Source organism: Hirundo rustica, chromosome 5 (assembly GCF_015227805.2).
Source record: "Hirundo rustica isolate bHirRus1 chromosome 5, bHirRus1.pri.v3, whole genome shotgun sequence".
NCBI classification, from domain to species: domain Eukaryota; kingdom Metazoa; phylum Chordata; class Aves; order Passeriformes; family Hirundinidae; genus Hirundo; species Hirundo rustica.
Genome location: NC_053454.1, coordinates 52,984,027 through 53,007,229, shown reverse-complemented (window position 1 = coordinate 53,007,229; position 23,203 = coordinate 52,984,027). Strand labels below are relative to the sequence as shown.

General features: G+C 36.6%; 1 protein-coding gene across 21 annotated transcripts in view; it reads left to right on the top strand.

Moving 5' to 3' along the window:
• CCSER1 (coiled-coil serine rich protein 1) overlaps window positions 1–23,203 on the top strand; it is a 626,082-nt gene that overhangs the window by 348,753 nt on the left and 254,126 nt on the right. For all 21 annotated transcript variants that reach the window (XM_040065135.2, XM_058420707.1, XM_058420708.1 and 18 more), the window contains one exon: window positions 10,826–10,909. In XM_040065135.2, the coding sequence (XP_039921069.1) occupies window positions 10,826–10,909 (84 nt within the window). The remainder of the gene's footprint in view (window positions 1–10,825; window positions 10,910–23,203) is intronic.

Genomic DNA, 23,203 nt, shown 5'->3' with positions numbered 1-23,203 from the left:
AGGTTATTTCATAACCAATTTCATAATGACAAATATTGGAGAATTAAGCAGTAATATTTATGAGCAGAAAGAGATGATTCATGCAAATATACATCTAGAAAAATATGTATTAAGTATATACAAAATATACATAAATAGAAAATATATTTAAATTATTTATTTTAAAACTATTATATATAAAATATAAATATATAGATATCAAATATAAAATGTTAAAATTATACAGCTAGGAAAAAAACCCTATTTTTCTTTGATTCTAACCCCACAACTTTCCCTATCTGTCACAGATAAAGTCTAGTAATAGCAGATCACAGCTAACTGGTGGAGTTACCTGGTTCTTAGCATTACAATGCTTTTAAGTCAAATCCCACTGGCATATTTTTACATTATTTTATGCACAGAATTTTATCTCTGTTTGGCTTAATATTGACGTATTTCTTTACGTGGTAGCTCCAAAACAGGGAGAGCTGTTCTGTATTAGCACGTTTATTATACTGGTGAGTGGCATACTGATTAGACTGTACTGTTTTCTATCGTGGCCAAACTTGGTAGGTGTTTATGGTTGATATTGTATTGACTGAAGAGACTTAAGTTTTGTAGTATCTTTGTAGTTATGCTGTCATAGGACAATTATCTTATGATAGGTGATTTTTTTGCCACAGTTTTGTGACAAAGCCTTGGGGGGTTTTGTTGTTTTTGTGTGTGTGTGTTTTGTTTGTTTGTTTTCTCAAGAAATCATTAAGATAAACAAGTCTTGTCTTTTGTAATGACCGTAATGTCAGTTCAGAAATTTGATTTTCTGTGTGTATGCCAAGTGAAAGATATAGTTTGCCCTAGATTGATATATCTGCGTAAACTTGGAGCAGAATGTCCTGTTGGTTGAACAAAGGTTTATTCTCAACTGAAAAATGTGTTTCCATTTAAAGTCAGTAAGTAATTGAATATGCAGTAGAGGAGACTATATATTCATGCTGAATATATAGTCTAGTTAAGCTGGTTGACTTCACTAGAGCAAAGTGCATTCACTGCACTGGACTGCTGATGAGAAGGGAGAAAAATCTCTTTCTAGCGAAGCGCACTGTGTGTCAGAGGTCAGTGTACTAAATGGCTTGGGTGAAAGAATTTTTTATGTGGAGAAAAAAAAAAATCCAGCTGTGCTTGGCAAGTGTGATAAAGGCGGGAAACAATCTTCAGCTTTATACGTGTAAATTTTACCTGAAGTGTAGCAAGATGTTCTGAAATATCAAAATCATTTACTGATTTGCTCACCAGCTGTGCAGCATTTCTGCTATTCACTGATACTTTCTTTAAAGGGTCAGTAATATTGTATCTATAGAAGTATTAAGTATAGAGGATATAATGTTTTCTCAATACACCCTAATGATGCAAATATGAACAGTGTCAGTGGAATATCTGGGGTTTCATTTTATGGAAATAGGAGGGCTTCTTTCTTTTCTGTGTCACCATGGCGGATCTAGGGAACCTTTTGGAATAAATTAATTTGGTGTACTTTGGTGTCAAAGAAAAGCTATTTGTTCTTTGCACACGATATCCATGCATGCAAGCATTTGCATATTTGATCCTAAAGAATTTGCTGGAATGACACAATATTTTCATAATTTTAACTTCAACCAGAGCTGGCTGGATCTCTTCTTTCTTACTCTCTTGAGAGCACTTAGTAAGATTACTTCTGTTAATTCCAATGTATTTAGAAGATCTAAAAATTTACTTGTTGCTTTCTTCCCTGATTCATCCTTATCAATCTAAAATTTTTATATGTTTGTTATTCAGATCCGAAAGAAAAACTTGACTTGGCTTTAAAATAAAATATATATATATTGTCCTTTTTGTACACAAGATGTTGTTTTGTCACATTTTTCCTCACAACTGGAAGAGCCGAAGTCACTATTTCATAACACTCCGCTTTCCTCCTGTCCGAAATTTTCTTGTGATTCCAGAAGGCTGAACAAGGAACGTTTTAAAGCTGATATATTGAATTCGGCATAAAATAATGAATATTGTGTCACATATACAAGCTGATAGTGGAAGACTACAGTGGATTCAGGGGAGATTTGAGCTTCGTGGGTTGTGCTGTGTTGGAGCTAGAATGAACTTTTCTATTGATCTTGTCACAGGGCTGCCAGGATCGAGTTTGGATCCATCTGTTTAGACAAAAGGAGGTTTTGTTTAGGACACTTTTCTCTGAATGTGAAGAAATACATTTACTGGTATGGCAATAATGATACTTCTACAAAAATGCTGCGGGTTGGCAGATATTTTTACTTCACATTTTTGGCCTGAACAAATTTTGGCCTGAACACATTTTTTGTCATGATGCTTGGCAGAAAGAAACTGACATACAAATGAAAAAGTGACTGCATTTCAATTGTAAATTAAATTATGTTCACACAAAGTTATAGATTTTTATCAGTATTCTTTCATGTGACTCAGTCTGTGTGTATTATATGATTAATAATGTTGTTCGCATGTAAAATTGTGAAGAGGTTTTGGTTTTGCTGATTAGGTATTAGGGAAAAAAATTAGATATGAATACTTTATCCCTGATGATAATGGAAGTTAATAGGACAATATTAAACTGCTAAACACATCGTTGCAAAAAAACAAAACCCCACCCTGATTGATGAAGGCTTTCATCAAATTAGTAAGTGCAGTGAGGTCTTCCAGAGCATTTGCGATGCTGAAAGAAAAATGGTGCTTAAGGAAGCACTCTTGGCAAGTAAGATTATTGTGAAGAAAAAGAAAAAGTATAATTTAAAACTTGGTGTTTGTTTCCACATCAGTAGATGCACCATTAATGTTGGGGGAACTAATCCAAGGAATGAGTCTTGAAATGCCAATTTAAGATATCTGAGAATAGTAATGGAGCAGCAGATAATAGGAAATCTCTTGCACCAGCTACTCATTCTGAGACTGACATGAGAAATGAAACTGGTAACTCTTGCCTGTTATCTATTGCTCTAATCTTTGTGGCTGAATGTCAGCTAGAAATAGACAACTGCTTTTTGTTTTCTGGGATTTTTTAAAAGTTCTTTTAATTTGACTTTCTTATTGGTTAAATTAGTAGAAACTGTTCCGGAAAATAGATTTGCTTGGACTATGAAAGAATATAATAAAGGGGGAAGAGCAGGACTAACTTCTGATTTTAATCAGACCTCAAAGTCTGCTGGAGGAGTCATGCGTGTGAATAAGGATGATCTGTTTTGTGTAGATAACTCCATTTCCAAAAACCTTTCAACAACACCCTTCATCAAAGGCATTTAAAAATTAAGATGATGAGTGGAAAAGTCTTCTCTTGGATTAATGGCAGATAGGTTTACAGTGCAAAAGACATAAGTAGTCATTTATTAAAGGAAGAATTATACTTCTAGAAGGTCCAGAATAATCAGAATTAAAATGGAGTTTGAAATGTTGCAAAAAGATTTCATCATACTAAATGATGTAAAGACGAAAGGCAGTTGAGATTCAGTGTCAGCAGACACAATGGAGTGTGCAAGGGGAAGAACAGTCCTATTTTCCCAATGAGAAAAGAGGACTTTCGGACATGGTGCATAGTCCCTTGAAAAGACCTTAGTACTTACTAAAATATATCTTTTTTTTTTTTTTTTTTTTTTTTTTTTTAGAAAGGGATTTAGAATTGAGCATTTATTCTTTGTAGAATCCTGATTACCTGGTTCAAATGAATAACACAGTCTAACTGGGAAGAGTGGAGGATGGGTTTTGATCAGAGATACAGGATGTCCTGTGTAAGGAAGAAGATATTTGCTAGGTTCAAACAGAAATGACAGTAGTTATGCAATAAGTGTGTGGATTTACAAAACAATGGAAGTCACGGAGGATATGAATAGGAAATAAACTGTCTTGTGTTAAGGAAACAATGACATTGTTTCACAGGAGGTTGAAAACCAGAGGAAGGTTAAGGGGTTTTGTTTCACTTGTTCACTTGTCTATGTGAAGGTAGAATTTATTTAGGGATATCACCAGAGGAGACATTTTACTGTGTACATGAATTCTGGCCGTAAAGGGAGAATAGGTGGACTGATTATAGTAGGAAAAATGCATTCATACCTTTTGCTATGCTCTTGACTGATATTCATGATTTCTGCAGGTTAGATACCATCTCAGGCTTCAACTGGCATAATCATCACATTTTATGTTCCATAGTTTATTAATCAAGCTTCATTCTTTTAAACATAATGCTTTTTATTATCACTCAGAAAGAGAGAAAATTTCAACTGGAGTAAAAAAAAAAAATCCAAATTAATTTGCTCCATCTGTATTTCAGAGTTAACGGAATTTGTCTCACTATGAAGAAAACATTTTAAATTTAGTTTTCTATTCATAAATCTCTTGAAGTCCAAGTAGCATAGCCTATATAGTCTCTTTGAGTGTTACCTTCACAGCAGAATATCAATTGAATTCTAGTATATAAATGGATGTAACTGCTCTAATTCACCCATTAAACTATTTATTAACATGTTCCATGTAACTGAATGTAGAATATGTTCTAGTATTGCATAGGTATTTTTTTAATTTTATTTTTTGCATTGGTACTTTTTTTAGGATTAAACACCTTTATCTATCATTAGAAGATCAGATCCTGTGCTCCCCAAATTCCATTTGATTTCCTGATCAAGAAATGAGATAGAGAGTTGATCCTTTAGGAGTGACATTTGAATACTTGGAGGTGTGGAATGACCTCTTTTTCTGATATAATCAGGGTTTACAAAGCTGATACAGCATTTTATTTATTTGTGTTTTTCCTAATGGAAAGATAACTTGGAGTGAGATTCTGCAGGTGCTGGGTCAAGGTGGTCATGGGAGATGGCTCTTAGCAGCTGTGTTATGCTTTAATGGGAATTTCTGAAGCAAGGACTTGCTCTCACCCTTGTTCTGGGCTTTAGCAGCAGCTGGCAGGGCAGTGTGACATGAGAAGCAGCCGAGTTAAGTGTGACCATTGCTTGCAGTCATGAGGGATGCTCTTTGCAGGCGTTTTTGGGACTCCAGCCAAGACTAACCGGTCTGGCAAGGCACCAAAACAGCAGATGAGCCAAAGGAGCAAAATCAATGTGCCTTGCACACGTGAAGAAATGCAGTCAGCCAAATTATTTCTGTCTTTGTGTGATTGAAAGGAATTGATACAACAGATATGAGGTGATGCTGCAGGTAGAGCTAGAGAGGGCACAGAAAAGTCACGCTGTATGGTGTACTTACAGCAGGAGCCAGACCGGTGACTTTGTTCTGACACCTGAAACAAATAATGCAGGCTTGGTCTCTCTGGTAATGTTAGGGTCTTTAAGGCTTTCATTAAAGCAAGAGTAACAATGAACAGTGCGAGTACTCATGATCTGATTGAAAACTCATTTCTGAAAACACGGTTTGTAATATCCAGTAGTCTACTCATGTAATCTCGAATAGGTAGATGTCCTTCCTTTTGTAAAACACGTTAACAGAAGTGGTGTCTCAGTTTGGAGAAAGACAGTAGTGCTCCTCTGCAAATTTCATGGAAGATCCACGCAACCACTTGATGCTTTTCAGATGTCAGATGTGTAAAGTGGTGTAAAGTGGATCATTGAAGATATCCGTAATCCTGAGTCTAGGCTCCTATGCTGTTTGCAGAAAAGTACTGTACCTGTTAAACCTTGTATTTTCTCTCAATCTTCTAGACAGTTATCCAGAAGTTGCTTAATTTTTCTGCGTATATCTGCTGTGTAACCTAGAGAAAGCTTCAAGTGCTTCAGCATTTGTGTACCTTTCTGGAACTGATGCTCAGTTTTAAATTTCTTAGTTTTGTTTGTTCCAGGATTATTTTCTTAAGACACTATATCGTAAGTAATTGTTGATTTTTTCAGTACCCTGAGTTGGTAAACAATCCATTTAGCATCTGAAATTTAGCATTTTTATCAAATGGGTTTTATTATATTCTAATATTATTGTATTTCATTGGAAACACAATCTGTTTAGTATCAGAGGAAAAGGGGTAAATTTATCTTCCAGAAAACTTGGTTAGTTCTGTTTATAGCACTTTGATTACGGTAAGCATGATATGCCTGTTTGTTCCAAAGTATGAAGAGGTATAAAGTAAGTTTTCAAAATGAAAATGAGTATTCTTTTTGGCACTTATGCATAACCTTCTGCAGCTGCCTTCACGCATGCCACAATTTTTCATCTTGTGACCTGATCTGAGGAGAAACAGATTTGCTACTATGTTTAGCGTTTTCCCAAATGAGCAGAATTAAATTAAAATAGGAAAATACTGGCACGGAGACATAGCAATTGCTGTCATAGCTGGCAACTGAAAATAAGTAGAAGGGTGATAATTTGAAGAATATTCTGACCATAAATGTATGCAATAATAACAGCAGATCCATAATGAGATTGCACCTAAATTGTGGGGGTTTTTTAAGTATCAGAGGATGTAAGTGAGGAGAATGATAGGTAGCTTTTTGCACACACCTCCTTTTACATTTTTATTAAGTACACTTGGAATTTAGTCTGCAAAGCTTTTTTTTATTATCTATATTTAATAAAAGAAAGTAGTTTGAAGATGTACTGTTTACAGGTTATGCTAACAGCTCTCTTTAACAATGAGGTGTTAATTGACTTTTTACCAAGCATTTGCAGAGTCATGGACATGCTTACTACAACTGAGAGCAGAATTCTTATCCTTTTTTTCATAATAAAATAATGAACAGCATTCGTAAAAATAATGAGAATAATAATGACAATGTAATATGTAGTATATATAATCTATTAAGTTCTAAAAAATTACCTCAAAGCTACAGGTAGCTTATGAAAACATGCCTAGAGCATAGATTGATTTATTTGGACTGATAATTTCATAGCATTCGTGTTCTTATTGCACTAGTAGCCTTGATAAAATATTGGTGTAAACTCATTTTGCAGAAAGGTAAGGAATCAGAGTGGCAAAGGGTATTGGTTCAGTAAATAGAAAAAGTAAATGTCACCTAGCAGACTTTTATACGCGTTGAATTTAATTGATTTTAGTTGGCTCCTGAACACAACTTTATTCACATGACAGTCTGTTCTTTTACAGTCTATAAATATTGTAAGGGCTGAAAAAAGCAGGAGACATCTTGTTCAAATGTGATCATGCCCATACTATAATTTGGCTTATTTTTCTCAAGATAGGAACACATGGGTCAGGTATCTGCTGGAATGTGGAGATAGCTAAGAGGCCAACTCCCACAGCCCCAGCGTATTCAAAGTATATTTAGAAACCCCTACTTTCTGAGGAAAATGGCTTTTTTCCAGCTTGCAGTGTAGATTTAGAATACATTGAGTGCATGCTCTCCTAAAATTTAGCAGGCCATCCTTTGCAAGTTATTTCCTCATTAATATCTGTTGCTGTGACAATTCATTAGGAGGCAATACTGGATTTTTGGGAGGTTTGCGTTTGGGCTTTTTGTTTTTGTTTTTTGTACCATAAATCCTTTTCAGACTGTGTCTGCTATTTCCCATTCACCTTGAGAAGCTTTTCTCAAAAAATTTTTTGGTCTTTCCACAGCAGCTTTGCCCTGTATTACAGTTTCTCAGTGCATAATGAAGCATTTCAGACCTCCTAAGGAGTAGAGATGATCCCTTCCCGAATTGACACTATGAGATATACATTGCTGTTTGCCCACAGACTAATGAATAACACAGCATCCACCAGTTTTTGCTGCCCTCCACACCTTTCAATAACATGTGAGTTCTTTAATATCATTCACACAATCCTTCACTGAAATATTTTGGTTCTTGCATGAGAAAAGGATTTTCTGAGCCTCTTCTCCTGCCATAGCTTTCAGTAGTTACTTTCTGGAGGTACTGTATTCAGTGCTTTGGCAACATTTTTTTCTGCAACATTTTTTATTCTGTTAGTGCTGCATTCGGACAGGTGTATGGGATATTGAAATTGCCCAACCTTTTTGCAGTCAACTGCTTGACAATGTGTTTTCTTTCTTTTATTCACGGTCTTGTATTTGAAGAAGATTAATGCCTCTGCAGATACTGTGCAGCAAAATGGGATTATAAAATCCTAATTCTACTCTGTATTCAACAGCAAATAGCTCTCTGCTGCTTCAGGAAAGCAGGGCTCTATCATGCCTAGAGGTGACTTGGGAAGATGAATACCATCGCTGCTTTTTTCTTTCCCTTGCTTTATATACCCAGCAGAATGCCATATTGTTTTGGAATATTCCTTGGATCAGTTGGTCATCTTGGCTCTGTCCCCTCCCGACTCCTTTGTGCCGCCCCCTCTCCTTGCTGCAGCGGCAGTACGAGAAGCAGGAAAGGCCTTGATGCTGTGTGAGTGCTGCTTGGCAAAAAGAAAATAATCTCCGTGTTATCAACGCTGCTTCCAGACCAAATCAAATCCATAGGGCCATACAAGCTGCTGTGAAGAAAGTTAACTCTACCTCAGGAAAAATCATCGTAGAGTCCACACCTGAGAGTCTCAAGAATCCCAGAAATTGCAGGGTGCTCTTTTATGGGGCTGCAGTGGCCTGTGCAGGAGTTGATAATGCAGGGCACTCATTTCCAGGCACCATGGCCCACTGCAAGTGTTCTCAGAGTTCTGCTGAAATGAGGCAATGCAAGGGAAAAACCCTAGCCTTACATGCTTTTCTCCAAGCTCTGAGGATAGTTATGGGCTAAATTTTATGAAACGATTGTTGGATGGAATATGGAAGTGACGTGCCTGGAGAGCTGTGCCGGGCAGGAGGGGTCCGTTCCTTGCGTGCGTGAGGAAGATCCAGCTGGGTGCTCGACTGCTGTAGCCAGGAGAGGTGCACTGTGGGCTTTAAGTCATTGGAAGCTCTGTGAGGCAGAATCAATCTTCAAGCTCTCACTAGTCCAAGGGAGTTCTGCCTAGAGAAAACCTAGTGCCGAAAGCTTATCTCAGGAATCTTTCCTGATGTGGTTGAGGCACGGTGTTACAGGCCTCATTGCTGTATTTGCTTGCGTATGCTTTCCAGAAGATATTTTTGTAATAGTCTTGGCTATGGACCTTGATTTTATTTTTCTTTTTTTCCCTGTGTATTGTTCTATTTTTTTTCTAAGTTCAAAAGGAGAAATTCAAAAGGTAGCAGCAGTGTAGAACAACTGTGCTGGCAAAAAGAATTCAGAACAACGTAACAAAAATTTGAGGAACCATAGCTAATGCCATATTGTTTTTAAAACCATTTTGTTAAATATAGGCATCACTTTGATAAAATAATAGTTGCTGATACAAAACCATATTTTTTAGAAGCAGATTTTTTTGCTAACAGTAATGTTAAGTATGCACTAATATCATACTCAGTGCCATGGGATGTATTCTGGGATGCGCTAAATTTTTATTTTCAGCTGATGTGCCTAGACATCAATCTGCTAGTAGATAGTAAAATATAGCATATAATAAAGAAAACTTCTGTGAGTTCTTCCCTAACAGAGATAATGTGAATTCTGGCTTTTTTATACATTTGTATCTTTCAGAAGACCTGTAGTAGTACTGAAGTAGTGTGTAAGTGGCCAGAAATAGTGTAACTCTTTCTATTGCAGTTGTTTTAAATATTTGCAATATTGATGTATATGTGTCTTGTTTCTTCTTCCAATTCTGTTAGGACAAGATGAGCAATATCATTACTTGGAAAGTTAATAATTATAACCTTTTATGTGAGAAAGATGGGATCACTCTCTGCTTCTCTACTTCTGTGTTTATTTGGATTCACAAACACATTAGTCCAGACAGAGTGCAAGTTTATCACACTGATTATACCCTTTAGAACCTCTGCACTCTATGCAATCTAAGTAATGTCTGCACTCTTACACTGTCATTAGCTGAGGTCCAGTTTTTTTATTTTCAGAGTAAGAGTTGTGAATATGCCAGCAGATTTCTTGTCATGTGGCTTGTGGGGGTTTTTGGATTTATTTTTTCAATAATAGTTCTCCAAATTAATAAACTTTCCGAAGCAGATGTTTCCATGCTAGAAGAATTTAAAAACAGAGTTCTTCAGTTATAGTTGTATAACCAGCTAGTTGGGTGGTTAATTTGCTAGGTTTTTATGTTTCAACAGTTCGGTCTGTTCATTTGAATTTCTCCTCTGGGATGTTTATCAGAACAACACAAAACTACATGATTGATATTTCTTCTTCAAATAATGATGTTGAGACTTAGATGAGATTTTCTGGCAGCAGCTTGCATGCCCCTGCCTCCTGGATATGGGTTTGGCAACAGTTTTAGCTATTAGGGTCACTTTTGTGCAGGTCAAATTGAATTACAGCGGTTATTTCACTAAGTGGTAACAGTATTTTTTCCTCCCCCAGTTAATACCAGAACTGCTGCTGTTTTAGATGCTGTAAGACAAAAGATGTATAGATAGGGAGTGTGCTTTCCTTTTCCTGTGGATGTCTGTTCTGCTTTCTTTTTCATCTCTCCAAGATAAAGAGCTCTGCAATAATGCTCTAAATTAATACTTCTCTAGTGTTGTTTTGTATGATTAAAATGACAACATTGCATAGCTGTTTCTCAAATGAAGAGGAATGACCTGATAGGATCTTCGGTAACAAGAGTTAAAAGATTCAGAAAACAATGAAATGGACTTCTGTGGAGGGAGCTATTCAAATTTCTATGCCATGTCTGTGGATACATTAATTTGTTTATGCAGCAACTTAGAAAATGTTATTGAAAATACCACACATGACAAAGGAAAATTGAGTTTCATTATTTGAATGTAATTATCTCACACTTTGTGAAACAGCCTTTTCTTGTCATGAGCAAAGTAGAAATGTTAAGCCTATTATAACATCTCTTTTGATGTTTTCCTAGGATGGAATAAAAGATGAATGCTCAGTGCTGAAGCTGCAGCTGAAGGAGAGAGATGAACTCATAGCCCAGCTTCGTGAGGAGCTGGTAAGCAGGAGAAGCAGTGGGGGGTTTTTTGTGGGTGGTTTTGGGTTCATTTACCTGGTAATATCACTCCAAGAGCAGATATTAAAGAAATACAATTTCACACCTGCTACAGAATTACTAGCCTGAGGCGATGTTAATCATTGAGATAAACACTGGTAACGCTGACTGTACTTTTCTAGGGACTTGTCAGCCTCTGAAGTGGCTACAGTCTAGGTTCACTACTTGTAAAAATTTCTTTGAAGAGATTGTGTTGACAGTTGTCTGATCAGAGGCAGATAAGCACAGTGCTGCATGCATATGCCAGGAATCTTGAAGGGCCATGCACATGACTGATAGGTTGTCAGTACTTCTCCCATGAGGTGCTTTTCACATCTATGAGTTCTTCAGCAGAAAAGGAAATATGTTCTTTTCTCCACAGTAAATGTATTATAAATATTCTTACACTTTCTGAACCTTTCCTTAGCATATGGGCTACTAATGCTTGGCTACTACCGCTTTAAGGATTGGCAAAATACTTCTCAGTGACTGAAGTCAAATATGTGAGATGGCAATTAAAAAAATGAATATGCGTTTTATTGTTTTGTTAAGGCTGTGGTAACAGAATTTTAAGATTCCTGTTTTGATGGCATGTGGTTAAAGCATGGATGTCTCCAGTATTTTTAAATAAAGGAGAGGGAGTTTCCACCTCCTCTCTCACAGCAGAGAACTTAAACACTGCAGAGAAATCCTGTAGGGTCACCACATTCAGGAGGACGTTCAGCACATACATTCCTTCCATGAAAGCTGCAGCTCCTCAGGCACCTACGATTTTGTCTAAGCACCCTTTGGGACAAGAGACTGTTTCCCTAATTAGATCTTAATTAGGTGATCTACCTCAGGGGTTTTTTTGTGCCTTTCGGTCTTGTGCCTCTCGTGCCAGCTCAGAACTCTGAAAACAATTAATTCAGGTCTAGCTATTACTGCATTTTTTTTATATTCGCTAAAAGCAGGAGTAACCTTTTATGCCAAATAACTGAGTTTCAAGTTGCATGGGAAAAATGAAATTCTGCCCAAAAGTGAAAGATTTCTTTGCCATATTAACATCTGCAAAATAAATACACACCATCAATATTCTTTGTTTTGTATTTGGCTACGTTAAGAAATGATGTATTGTTTAATTATTATCTAAAATTAAATGACAAAATGGGACACAGGGTACATCAAGCTTCTCCGCAGTCCTGGAGCATTAATTTTATATCAGTCTGGTTCAGAACATATGCTATTTAACTGGTGGACAATTTTGTCAGTGTAAAATTACCCTGTATTGATACAGGGAGCTCATTTGCTGTTAACTGTTGTCAACTATTGTCTGTGTATACGCCATTTAAAGAAAAAAAGACCCACAGGGAACTGTCGTAAGAGACAAAATCTTCCCAGGGCCATGAAATGAGGATTTCTGTATTATTGAAAGTGTCATGGATTTATTCCATGGTTAATCAGTTTCAGTTTTGACACTCCAAGATTTGTAAAGGAGTGCAGGTGGAGTTCTTAAGACCGTTTAGTCATTTGAAATTGAGTTTTGAAAGGACTTAGTAGGTCTGATTTACTCCTAATTGAACTGAATAAAACCAGGTTGCAAGGTGCACATGATAAACTACTTTAGTTTATTAAACCTAGAAAAAAAATGAGTGGGTACCCATACCATGGGGAAAAAAAAAAAGAAGTGTTGTGGGTTTTTGTGGTGTGGCAGGATTTTTTAGTATTGTTTTGGTGTTGGTTTTTTTTGGGGGGGGAGAGGGGAGTTGGTTGGTTTTTCTTATTGCTTTTTTCGAGTTGTCTAAGTACAATCATAGATGTACTTTTAAATCTCGACTGCATCTTCTGCAGTACTACACATCTGGTGCCCTGGGTCCTGCCACCATGGCACTTCATGAAGTTTGATTGTGAGAGATGCTCTTAGAAACTTTTTGCAGTGCACTCTTGAGGGAGAGTAAGCTGTCTTTCAGAGCTATTAAAAATAAATTAAATTTGTAATGATTGTCTGGAAATTCTGATAATGTTTTACTTGCTTGTATAAAATTCACCAAAAATTGCTGCGAAACATGCTTTAACATTCTGCAAATGCTACATTTACTTATGTGTTCGTAAGACTGTAAATATTTGGAAAGTGAATGTTTACAAAAGTTGAGAGCAGTCATTTTTGGCTAATGAAGCTGCACATGTTTTCACATAGTCGCAATTTATTACAGACATAGCACTTAATAGAAAACTAGAACTTGTGTTATTTTTGTCTTGGGGCAGCCCATGTTCCATTTGTCACTCTGAATATGGAATATGGAAATATAAAATTTGTAAATGCCACTTGCCTGTCTTGAAATCATGGCATCATGGTGCTAAGTCAGAAATAGCATTTAAAAATTGTTTTGAGTGAGAGTCAGTTTTGTGCTTCTTGAGAAGTACATGAAAATCTGTACTTTCCAGCTATCAAGCTGGATGTTTGCATGTAGATGTAAAACTTTTGCTTAGCTGGTTTTACTGCAAAATTCTTCAACTAACCCAAAGTGAGCTTCAGGTAAATTTTGGCTCTCTGGGAGCTTTTGCTCCTTGCTTTCCTCTAGATTTCCTAGACTTTTCTAGTTGTTTTCCCCTCTGTTTTTGTTGGTGTTTTTTTTTCTTCCCCCAATTTTTAAATACAAAAAAAATTATTTCCACCTCATTTGTGTGCATTATGAAGGGGAACCTTGAGCTGAGGAAAATGTCAATGGAGTGTGAGCCCATGGAGCTTAAGAACTTGTAATTGGTACATCACTTTTTAAGGGAGGAAAGGTTAAATACCAGAGAAGTTAAAACAGAGGTTAAGATGCTCAGCTACCATACCCAGGTAGAAAGGATAAAATGCAAGGAGCCATCACCTACCTCTTAGTAAGCAAAGAAGAACATGGAATAGTCTCTTGCAGATTTTTTTTGTTCTCTGTTTTAGTGGTTATTTAATGACTTTATTAGTGACTTGAGTGACATTATTAGTGACTGCTCTAAAGCTACCTGGAAGTAATAAACCTCAGCAGGAACTGAAAATTTGGGTTCAAACCATCACTTGTCTCAAAACTGTACTCATTTGTGAAAATATTATCCAGGAAATCAAATACGTATATCCATTGTGCAGGGAATGTGCTTTTCTTTTCTCTGTTCTTCTTTTTTCCCTCCTAAAAGAACCAAAATAATTAAACATCTTAGTTTTCAATGAGCATGAAGATGTTTGAAACCTCAGCTGTCTCGTACCCAGGTCTGCCTGTAGCTGCCTCTTTACATATATTTTCCCAAATCGATCTTTTTTCCACTGCAGTGTGAGCACTTAGAATGACTTTAAGCAGAAAATATTTTCATGCTATATTGGCAAAAATAACTGACTGCTGTTTACAGTAGCATTTATTCTATTGCTGTCATTGGTATAGCAACATTCACGCTGAAAAATGAGTGTTAACAGCATTATCCGCTCAACCTTGATTCCCTGTGTGACTTAAATTGTGTGTTGTGCCACCAAAATGAAAAATGTAGTAAGGCAGCTTGAGTGGATTCTGAGTGGAACTGGAGGCAGAGTTGGGTCAGGAAATTAATCCCCCTTATGGCCCAACTGTTGAGGATATTTTTCTTCTGTGGAGGTGGCCCTTTATCAAATGTTAGACTTTCTACATTTATGGAATAGCGAGGTACAGTGGGCTTTACCTCAAGCTGTGGAAGTTACTGCTCTAGGACTAGATACTCTGGAGTTAGCCCAACAAAACATGCCTGCCCTATTTTTATTTTTTAAATCTTTTTTTCTCACCTTTTCAAATCATAAATAGGCTCTGCCTCTGTGCCCGAAACTTACGTTAAATGATTTGAGAGTGCATAGGACTTGTGCTTTGGTTTGGGAGGAGGGGGTTGGTGGGTGATTGGTTTTGGTGAGGAGTGTTTCTTTATATTTGTTAATTTCATTGCTGTATCCTAAGTACAGTGTATTCCTGAAGGTCAAGAATGATGCCAAGCTTAGCTGTTTTCTCTAGGTTGCTTTCAGTAATGGACAATTAGCCAATCACTCAATTTTTGAAGTATGGTGAAGATGAGTACTTGTTATTCAGCTTTGAAGTGTAACAGAAAAACCTTAGATGCATTTGAATCCTGCTGATGAACCATTTATGAAAGACACTTAGGTTAAGTGTAAAAATCACCTCAAAGTGTAGTTATGCCAGTACAGATCCCTTGAATTTTACAGTCTTAACATCACAACTTGTTTTGACAGGGAAAGAATGAGATTTGGATAAAAACGTCATGAATACATGGGGAAAATAATGTTTTGAATTGTTGTGAAAAGGAGAAATTTTCACTAGTCCAGACTACTTTCAAAATTTTGAAAACAATTGTCCTTGAAATTTTAAAGAAATTAGATAGTTCCTTATTTGAAAAGGGCAATAGTCCTTATCTATGGAAAAAAAAAATCTAGATTAATCTTTACACTTGACTACCCATTTGCTTTACATTTGGTTGGTTTGTAGTATTATTTCATGTTGGCTGTTTTTATGAGAGGGTGTTACAGACCCATGGATAATTTACATAAGAACCACCATTTCTAAGTAGTTTCAAATCCTCTTTCTTCACTATATTTAGGAAAAATTAGGAGTGGAAAAGAAGTAGATTAAGTGTACTTAAACATTATTAAAGTGCTAGGCATCTTCCCCTTTTTTTGCAGGAGAATTAATGGCACGCATTCCAGAAGAGGTTTATCTGAGCAGTAATTACTCTCTGAATCGGTTCCACAGGACAGACACGGAGTGTGAAAATGGCAATATCCCATAACGCACAATGGGGATTAGGCTCCAACTCCTTGTCTACACCAGTCCCTTGATGAAAAGCTGCCAGTCAGACAGGATCTTTAATATTCCTGGGCACTTGCTGAGTTTAAATTCCTACTACAAAACGTTGTCGTATCATGGCATTTGGCATAGATAAAAAAAATATGTCACAAGCACAGAGTGTATTCCTGGTCTCACTGAGGCTCTGCTCCTGAGTATTTCATGAAAATAGCACTGCAAAATGAGCGGACCTGAAAGAAAAAATTTGTCCAAAGTCTCCCTTGAGACACAGTGCCAAGGCTTGTCCTCCTACAGTAATAATGCACTGTGTGTGCTTATCTTTGGCAGGATTGTCATTTGTCGACAGCTATCTTCATGAGATGTGCAGTGTTTTACTGATGGGCCTTCTAGCATAAGCAGGCAATTCTGATCTGGCCTTAGGCCAAAATCTAGAAATCTAGGAAAACTTCTCTTTTTGATCTATCTGAAGGACAAAATGTATGTCTCAATGTCACCTTTCCTTTTTTCCCTTAATTTTTTAACCAGTTTTTACTCTAGTGTAGCTCTAAAGATAGCTGACAACAGGTGAATTTTTGAACAAATGGAAATGGCATCTTGGGGATGTCCAGGGAAGGAACTGTTGCAGTTGAGCTTTGTAGATGCTTTCCTTTGTAGGATGAAAGTTGGCTAAAAAGTATCAAAATTCATTGTTGCTTGATTGTAAGTTTGTGATAGTAGATAAATTCTCAAAGAAGTACTCAAGTTTGAGCTGACATGAAAATGACTGCTGTCGGTATCATCTAGTGAAATACTATTGCAGATATGTGGTTATAAGAGAACAGAGAAAGGTAATGTTGCTTAAAAACAAATGTAGGTGTGCTGGAAAGCTTGTTTTGCTTCTGAAGATCAGCACTTTAATTTTTATGACTTAACACCTTCAGTATGTTGCTAAAGGTATGTGTGTGACATATTTTTATTGTAATTGTCTGATATGGATGACTTTGAGATTGATAAATGTTACCCTCAGCTCTGCACTACAGTGTTTAATGAATCAATTTGTAGTGTTCCTTTCAGTAATTACTTTCCTGATTGGGGAAGTATTTTTGCTCTTGACAATGTGGAGATATCTTTCTGTGCAATTTGCTAAGGATCTGATAGAAGAATGGCTTGTTTGGTTTCTCTTTTGTCTCCTCAGTTTAGTGTCTTGTCCAGGTCTTTTTGCCATACCTGGGCATAATTCACAGAAAAGTCTGTACATACACACTAGTATGGCAACCATCACAAATGAAAAGTCTTCTGCGTTTTAATACCAAAATATTGTTTTTCTTTTCATGCTAGTTAAGTTTTTTAAGGAAGGGTATAATGCAGTTTTTATCCTCAATGACAGTTTTTTCATTCACTCTCAGTATATTCCAGAATTTGAAAACATCAAATATTTTTGTCTGTAAATAACATATTATTGTTCATGCATGAGAATTTTTAGGAGAAAAAAAAAAAAAAATTGAAAATACTTTTATGTTAGGACTGAGAAACTGTCCTTAAGACAACAAAAAGCTGAATTTCAGTCTCTGTCCTTTCCTAAATAAGTAGCCTAACAATAAATAAGTTGTATTAAAGTATTTCTTATATCTCACTAGTATTCCTTCTCAGAGACTGACTCCGTAGATCCTCTCCAAGTTTTTTATATTTTTTTTTGTTGTTCCATTACTCATTTTCAGTTTGTTATTTGAAATGCACAAGATTTAAGAGATTCAACAAAGAATCATTTCAAATTCTGTTTCAAAGACTGAGCACTTTCTCACTGAAGATATCTTCTGTACTTTGGCATCATGAATATTGCATGGTTCAAAGGATGCTCAAACACTTCCTCAGGTGCTCTGCCTTCTTTGAAACACATTCTTCAGTGATTTTAAGGTCTGTTTAGAGCTGGGTCATGTATGTGGAGTTTCACTAGAGTTTCCGTAGAAAAGTTCTGATTCATTCCTGCTTTGTCTACCTGAGGTTTTAGCTCTGAAATTGGGAAAGTTGTCCCTTCCAGTTTTTGGAGTGCAAAACTGCCCTTTGCAATACTTGTTTCCCATGGTTTGGAGAAGTGAATTAAATAGAATTAAGTGCAACTGATCTCCTAGATTTGAGTAGCTAATCATTGTACTGCATGCCCTCTCTTATCTCTATTATTAGCCTAGGATGGGTGGGACTGATGCTGGGGCTGAAGAGCTTCTGAAGTGGCAGTTTATTTCAGAGATGTTAGATAAATGTGGGTTGCTTTTTTGGTGGGTGGTTTTTGTTGGGGTTTGTTTGTTTGTTTGTTGGGGGTTTTTTTTGGTGGGGTTTTGGGGGGATTTTTTGCAGTTTGTTGGGTTTGGGGGGGGTTGTTGGGGTTTTTGTGTGTGTGTGTGTATGGTTTCTTTTGGGATGGTTTTTTTGTTTTTTGTTTTTTGTTTGTTAGTTTTTAATCAGGATAGCAATCTTACAACAAGAGGTGGGTTTTGGTCACAGTGTCAAGTCTCTTTCTTCCATCTAGGTCTTTAGTGCTCCCCTTGGATTCTTTCTTCTGCTGTTCTGCTTTCCTGCATCTTTCTTCATCTATTGAAATACTGTTCCATTCTTTCTATAGAAACCACACAGAGTCTGCACATCTTTTCATGTCCTGGGCATGTTTTATCAAATCTTTATTCAGAAGCTTATTGATGCCCACTTCTGGTTTTTGGATAGAGACTTTTTTCGAGCTTAGGCATTTGTAGTTCTGCACAGCTGTAATATTTGGCTCTGATGAGATTTTGTCAGTGTCCCAGTGCAACAAGAAGGGAATGGGTTCTGTAGCAGAGCTTTCTGAAATTACCTATTGATTACCCTGTATTTAGGCTGGGTGTTTGGTGAGACAGGCAATGGGCTGTACAAATGCCCTTCATGGCCCTGCAGGGAGGAGGCAGATGACTGAAGAGCTGTAATGCCTTCATGGCAAGCGGTAGTAAAAACTCCCATATGAGAGTTATGATACTTTTATACATAGTCTTGTAACACACCTTTGTATCGTGTTACAAGACTATGTACAAAACCCTGAGTAGTATCCTAGCAGAGAGCTAGCTTGCAAATTGATACTTTCATTGGTAAGCTCTTTCCAAAATTATTGCTAAAGTAATCCTGTTTGCTATTTTCTCTCCTCTGATAGTTTAACTGAGTGAACATTTTATATGGCTTTGTGTCTTGATTAGAAGAAAATGAAACAATAGTATATGGTCATCATCAAAAAATCAAATTAAAAAACCCCCAATCTTACTGACTTTTAGCCACATATTACAGTTAAATTACAAAGAGAAAATAAGGTACTGGTTAATACTAAGTCAGCTTAATCTCACTCACATTTATTTGGTTTGTCTGCGTCCTCAGTACTCAATTCTGACTGTTTTTTCATTAGATTGCTCTGTATGGCTAGGAAAATAAAAGCAATGAACTGTTTCTTAATATTCTTTGTTGACTTCAGAATATAGAGTGAAAATATATCTTTTTTGGGCTTGATTGGTGAGGTTTTTTTCAGAGCTATTCTTCATGAATAATTCAGTACGTTTGAAATGTACTTAACGTATTTTAGCGCTTTCTGGTAATAATGGAAGACATTTATCTTACACTTCCCAATTTGACTTACAGATGATATTGTTTTTCTCAAAGGGAGTTCTTGTGACTTGCCAGAAGAGTAATAGAGTTTGCAGGCTATGGTATTTATCAGAATTCACTGATTATTAACACACGGATTTATAAAACCAGACTTTCTCCAAGTGTGGTATTTGTGTTTCAGCTTACAAATGAGGATTTCACTCCACTAAGCTAGTTGAAAAATAGGATGCTGTATTATTATGGCTTTAGAAAAATCAAGTGGAGATAGTATGCTGGAAGTATGGTGATGAGAAGGAATAAAACCATGTAAACTTCCACCTGTCTGGTGGGGCTGCCTGCAGTGGAGCTCAGGTTAATAGGCTGGAAAAATTAAAAGTGCAATTGAAGGATGATCTAAAGCAGCTGAACATTTTGTTCTATTTTTTAGCTGAACTGTGTGTTTATCATACTGCTTTCAAAAGCAGGGTGATGGTGTCTTAATGGAGGGGTGGTAGAGAGAGGACAGGATTTTTGGATTGTCCCTGGATACTTACCTTCTAAGAACACTGCCAACAGAGGCATGATTAGAAAATTGCTGTGCAAATAAATAGAAATTGCTGTACAAAGGATCTTCATTTAGCTAGTGTGAATGAGAAAGCTTTGACCATTTTCTGCAATTTTTAGAAGCAATCTTGTTGCATCTTCTTCAATTCATGGAAATGGAATCCAGTTCTTAAGGAGCAAAGATACTTGCTTTCTTTTGTCCCTCCAGTTCAGAACCACTAGGGTGATGAGGCTGTAGAGAAAGGAACTAATGAAATACAAGTAGATTAAGATATCTTCCCTAGTACTATTTTGTCTTTATTTGTCAAATCAGTTAGTAATGTAGAGCTGTTTGTCTTGACCTGAACCTAAAAATTGATGGACCATTCTGCTTAGCCAGCAAAATTATAGAAGTATCCAGGCAGAGAGCTTTTTTCACATATGCTGTTCTGCAGAAAACCAGGTCTTTGTAATCAAGTAAGCAGATTGAGGGGGAGAGAGAGAGAGTGAGAAAACTAAACTGTAAGGTGACAATTAAGTGGGAGGTGCAATTGTTCTTAACCTGTAGGTAATTGGGAAGCTTCAGGTTGTGTGCATGCCTGTTTTCTTGCACAGAAAGAACCCTAAAAGTGTGGCAAAAACAAGGTTATGACTAGGAAAATTCCCAGAATCAGCAGTAAAACGCATCTGTAGAATTTTTATTTTACTTCCATTTCAGCTTTATTTTTCCTTTTTAAACTAATTTTGGTAATTCTTTTTGTTATTCATGAGTTATTAAAACCTTGCTTACATTTGGAGGCCCTAACTTCATGGGAGAGTGGTCTGATAAGGAATATGTAGAATCTCAAAGCATCCCATGAGGGCATATATTTACATAAAATCTCCAAATGCCCAATTGGCACTTGAGATAATCACCAGTGTCTAAGTAGAAGATAGCCCATAGAGCTGAGAACCCAGCATTGCCTCTATTAAACTGAATCCTTAGGAATACCTGAGAAACTACACTTAAACGGGTTATATCTTCAGGGAAGTAGGATATATTTTTAGGAATTAGATTTTAAAGAAAAAAAAAAAGTGTGGGAAAACATTCCTCTTGTCAAGGGCAGTAGAAAGCTAAAATAGATGAAACGATGGAGTATGAGTGGATATGTGTGATTACAGCTCAGAATTTCAGTACTGTATGGAACTATGTATCAGATGAGCACCAGGTGCACCAACTAGATGTTGCTGTGCTTTGTCTCAGTAAGAACAGGATAGAATTACTCTTTCTTCCTCAGATAAGGTATTGAAGGCATGTAGGACCCCTTCTCAGGACAGACTTCTCACTATCTTTTTCCACAGCTTTGACCAATAGAGTTTGTAAAATTTGTTGTCGTAGCTTTCGTTTTTACCATTTTATTCAGTATGCATAGGTAGACATGCAAGCACTGCTTAAAAAAAAAAAAAATTCCTTTTAATGGTTATGCTTTGCTGTTCTAATTTCTTTGTCTCCTTCTCTTGCACAGAATGCTCTGCAGTTTAATTATTTTCTGACTTGGTGTAATATAATTAATAGAAAGGACATCCCAGGCTAATAGACTTCATCAAGACAAATAAGTTTGTTTAGAAGGCTGAGGAATCTATTCACCTCTCTCTGGGGAGCTGCTGGCCAGGTTGCTGCTACTACACAGGAGGAGGGGTTTGTGTGAGGTGACTTCTGGAGTGCTTTTCAGGCTTTTTTTGTCTGCTTACACCGGTGTACACTGAAAATGTCAACATAAAATGTTGATGGAAGTTTTCTCATTTAGTTTGCTGATCATCTCTTCACAGCTGTATTGTACCATACATCAAACCTATGGGACAGCATCTATAAAGGGCTCTTATGGGCCTCACATTTACAGGCTACAGGAGTTCAGCTCTGTGAATGCCTTAGTGTTTCTTGATCAGCTTTCTCTGGTAATTTCATCAGGCTGCAGAATTATAAATGTTTATTGGTGAAGAAGAATGTTAAAGAAGTGTTAAACCCCATTAGTTGACATTTCATAATTTTTACTTTTCTTTTAGTAGAGCTCTATTAATCATTAACATCCCTCTTTATGTTTTGTGGTTGGAGTCCTTGTACCTGTATGGAATGATGTGAATAAATAAAACATATAATATTGCAGAGCCCAGTAATGTTGCTAGTGTCCTATTGGGCATTGGGTGAATTAGCTCCTGAATTGTACTATAAATAGTATTATATTTTTCAGAAGGCATGGGAGAAGAATTTTATACTTAGGAATAATTAATGCTATTACGAATGATCACGTACAAGGAGACATCTTTCACAGGTCATCTGTTTTTATGCTAAAATAAGTGCAAGTAGTTATTCTTCCTTCATCTGTGAAACATCTGCTTTGATTTTTCATATGTAGTTATTATGAGAGATTTGCATGGACAGGCTTATGCATGGTACTTTGCTGTTAAAAGCAGAAAAAAGTATTTATTAATCCCAGCCCCCAGCTATACATCAGCATGTATGTTGGAGTTGATTCCCCATTGTGCCTGCCTTGAGCGTGAATGCACAAACATGTCTATGGCATCCCAATCATGTTTTAGCATTACAACCAGGTCATCTCTTAGTCTGCTGAAGTAATAACTGGAGTAATAATTCAGCCTTTTTCTCATTCACTCGTGCCAGCCCCAGAGCAGCTATTTTCTGTTTCTTTCCTTGTGATTGAGATGCACCTTAAATCCTGGCATGAAAGGTCTCATGTGTAGGCTTCATTTCTGGCAACTGTCTTTGTTTGCATTAATACCCATATATGTTATTTAGCAGGGGCAAAAAGTCTTTAAAAAAATAACCAAACAAGCAAAACAAATTCAAAGTGAGATCTTTTCTGTCATAAGCACAATTAAGCCATTTTATCATGTTTTGTGGGGTTTTTTTGTTTTTTGGGGGTTGTTTGTTTGGTTTGGTTTTTTTTGACTTAGGCTTTTTCTCTGCAAGACTTCAATGTGAAATAAGAGGAGAGAAAGCTCTAATTTCTGCTCATGGTGACTTATTTGTTGAGAACAGCTAGGTCTTTAGTGGGCATATGTAAGTGTAGCTACATGATGTGCTGATGGGCCGTGCTGATTTACATCAAGTGCTGTCATTGTAAGCCTGGAGGGTAAAGTTGTAAATATCCATTTTGTAAGAGAATGATGGAATGGTTCATTTCCTGAACATGCTTTTGTAGGACAGGTATATTAATGGAGCACCTCACATGTAAAGATTGTTGGCAACTTACTTTGCCATTGATTAGATTAGGTTGTGCCTTTTGATTTAAAGATGATTTGTGCACTGTGTTGGAAATAGAAAAGTGCAAGAAAGGCCAGTGTTAACGAA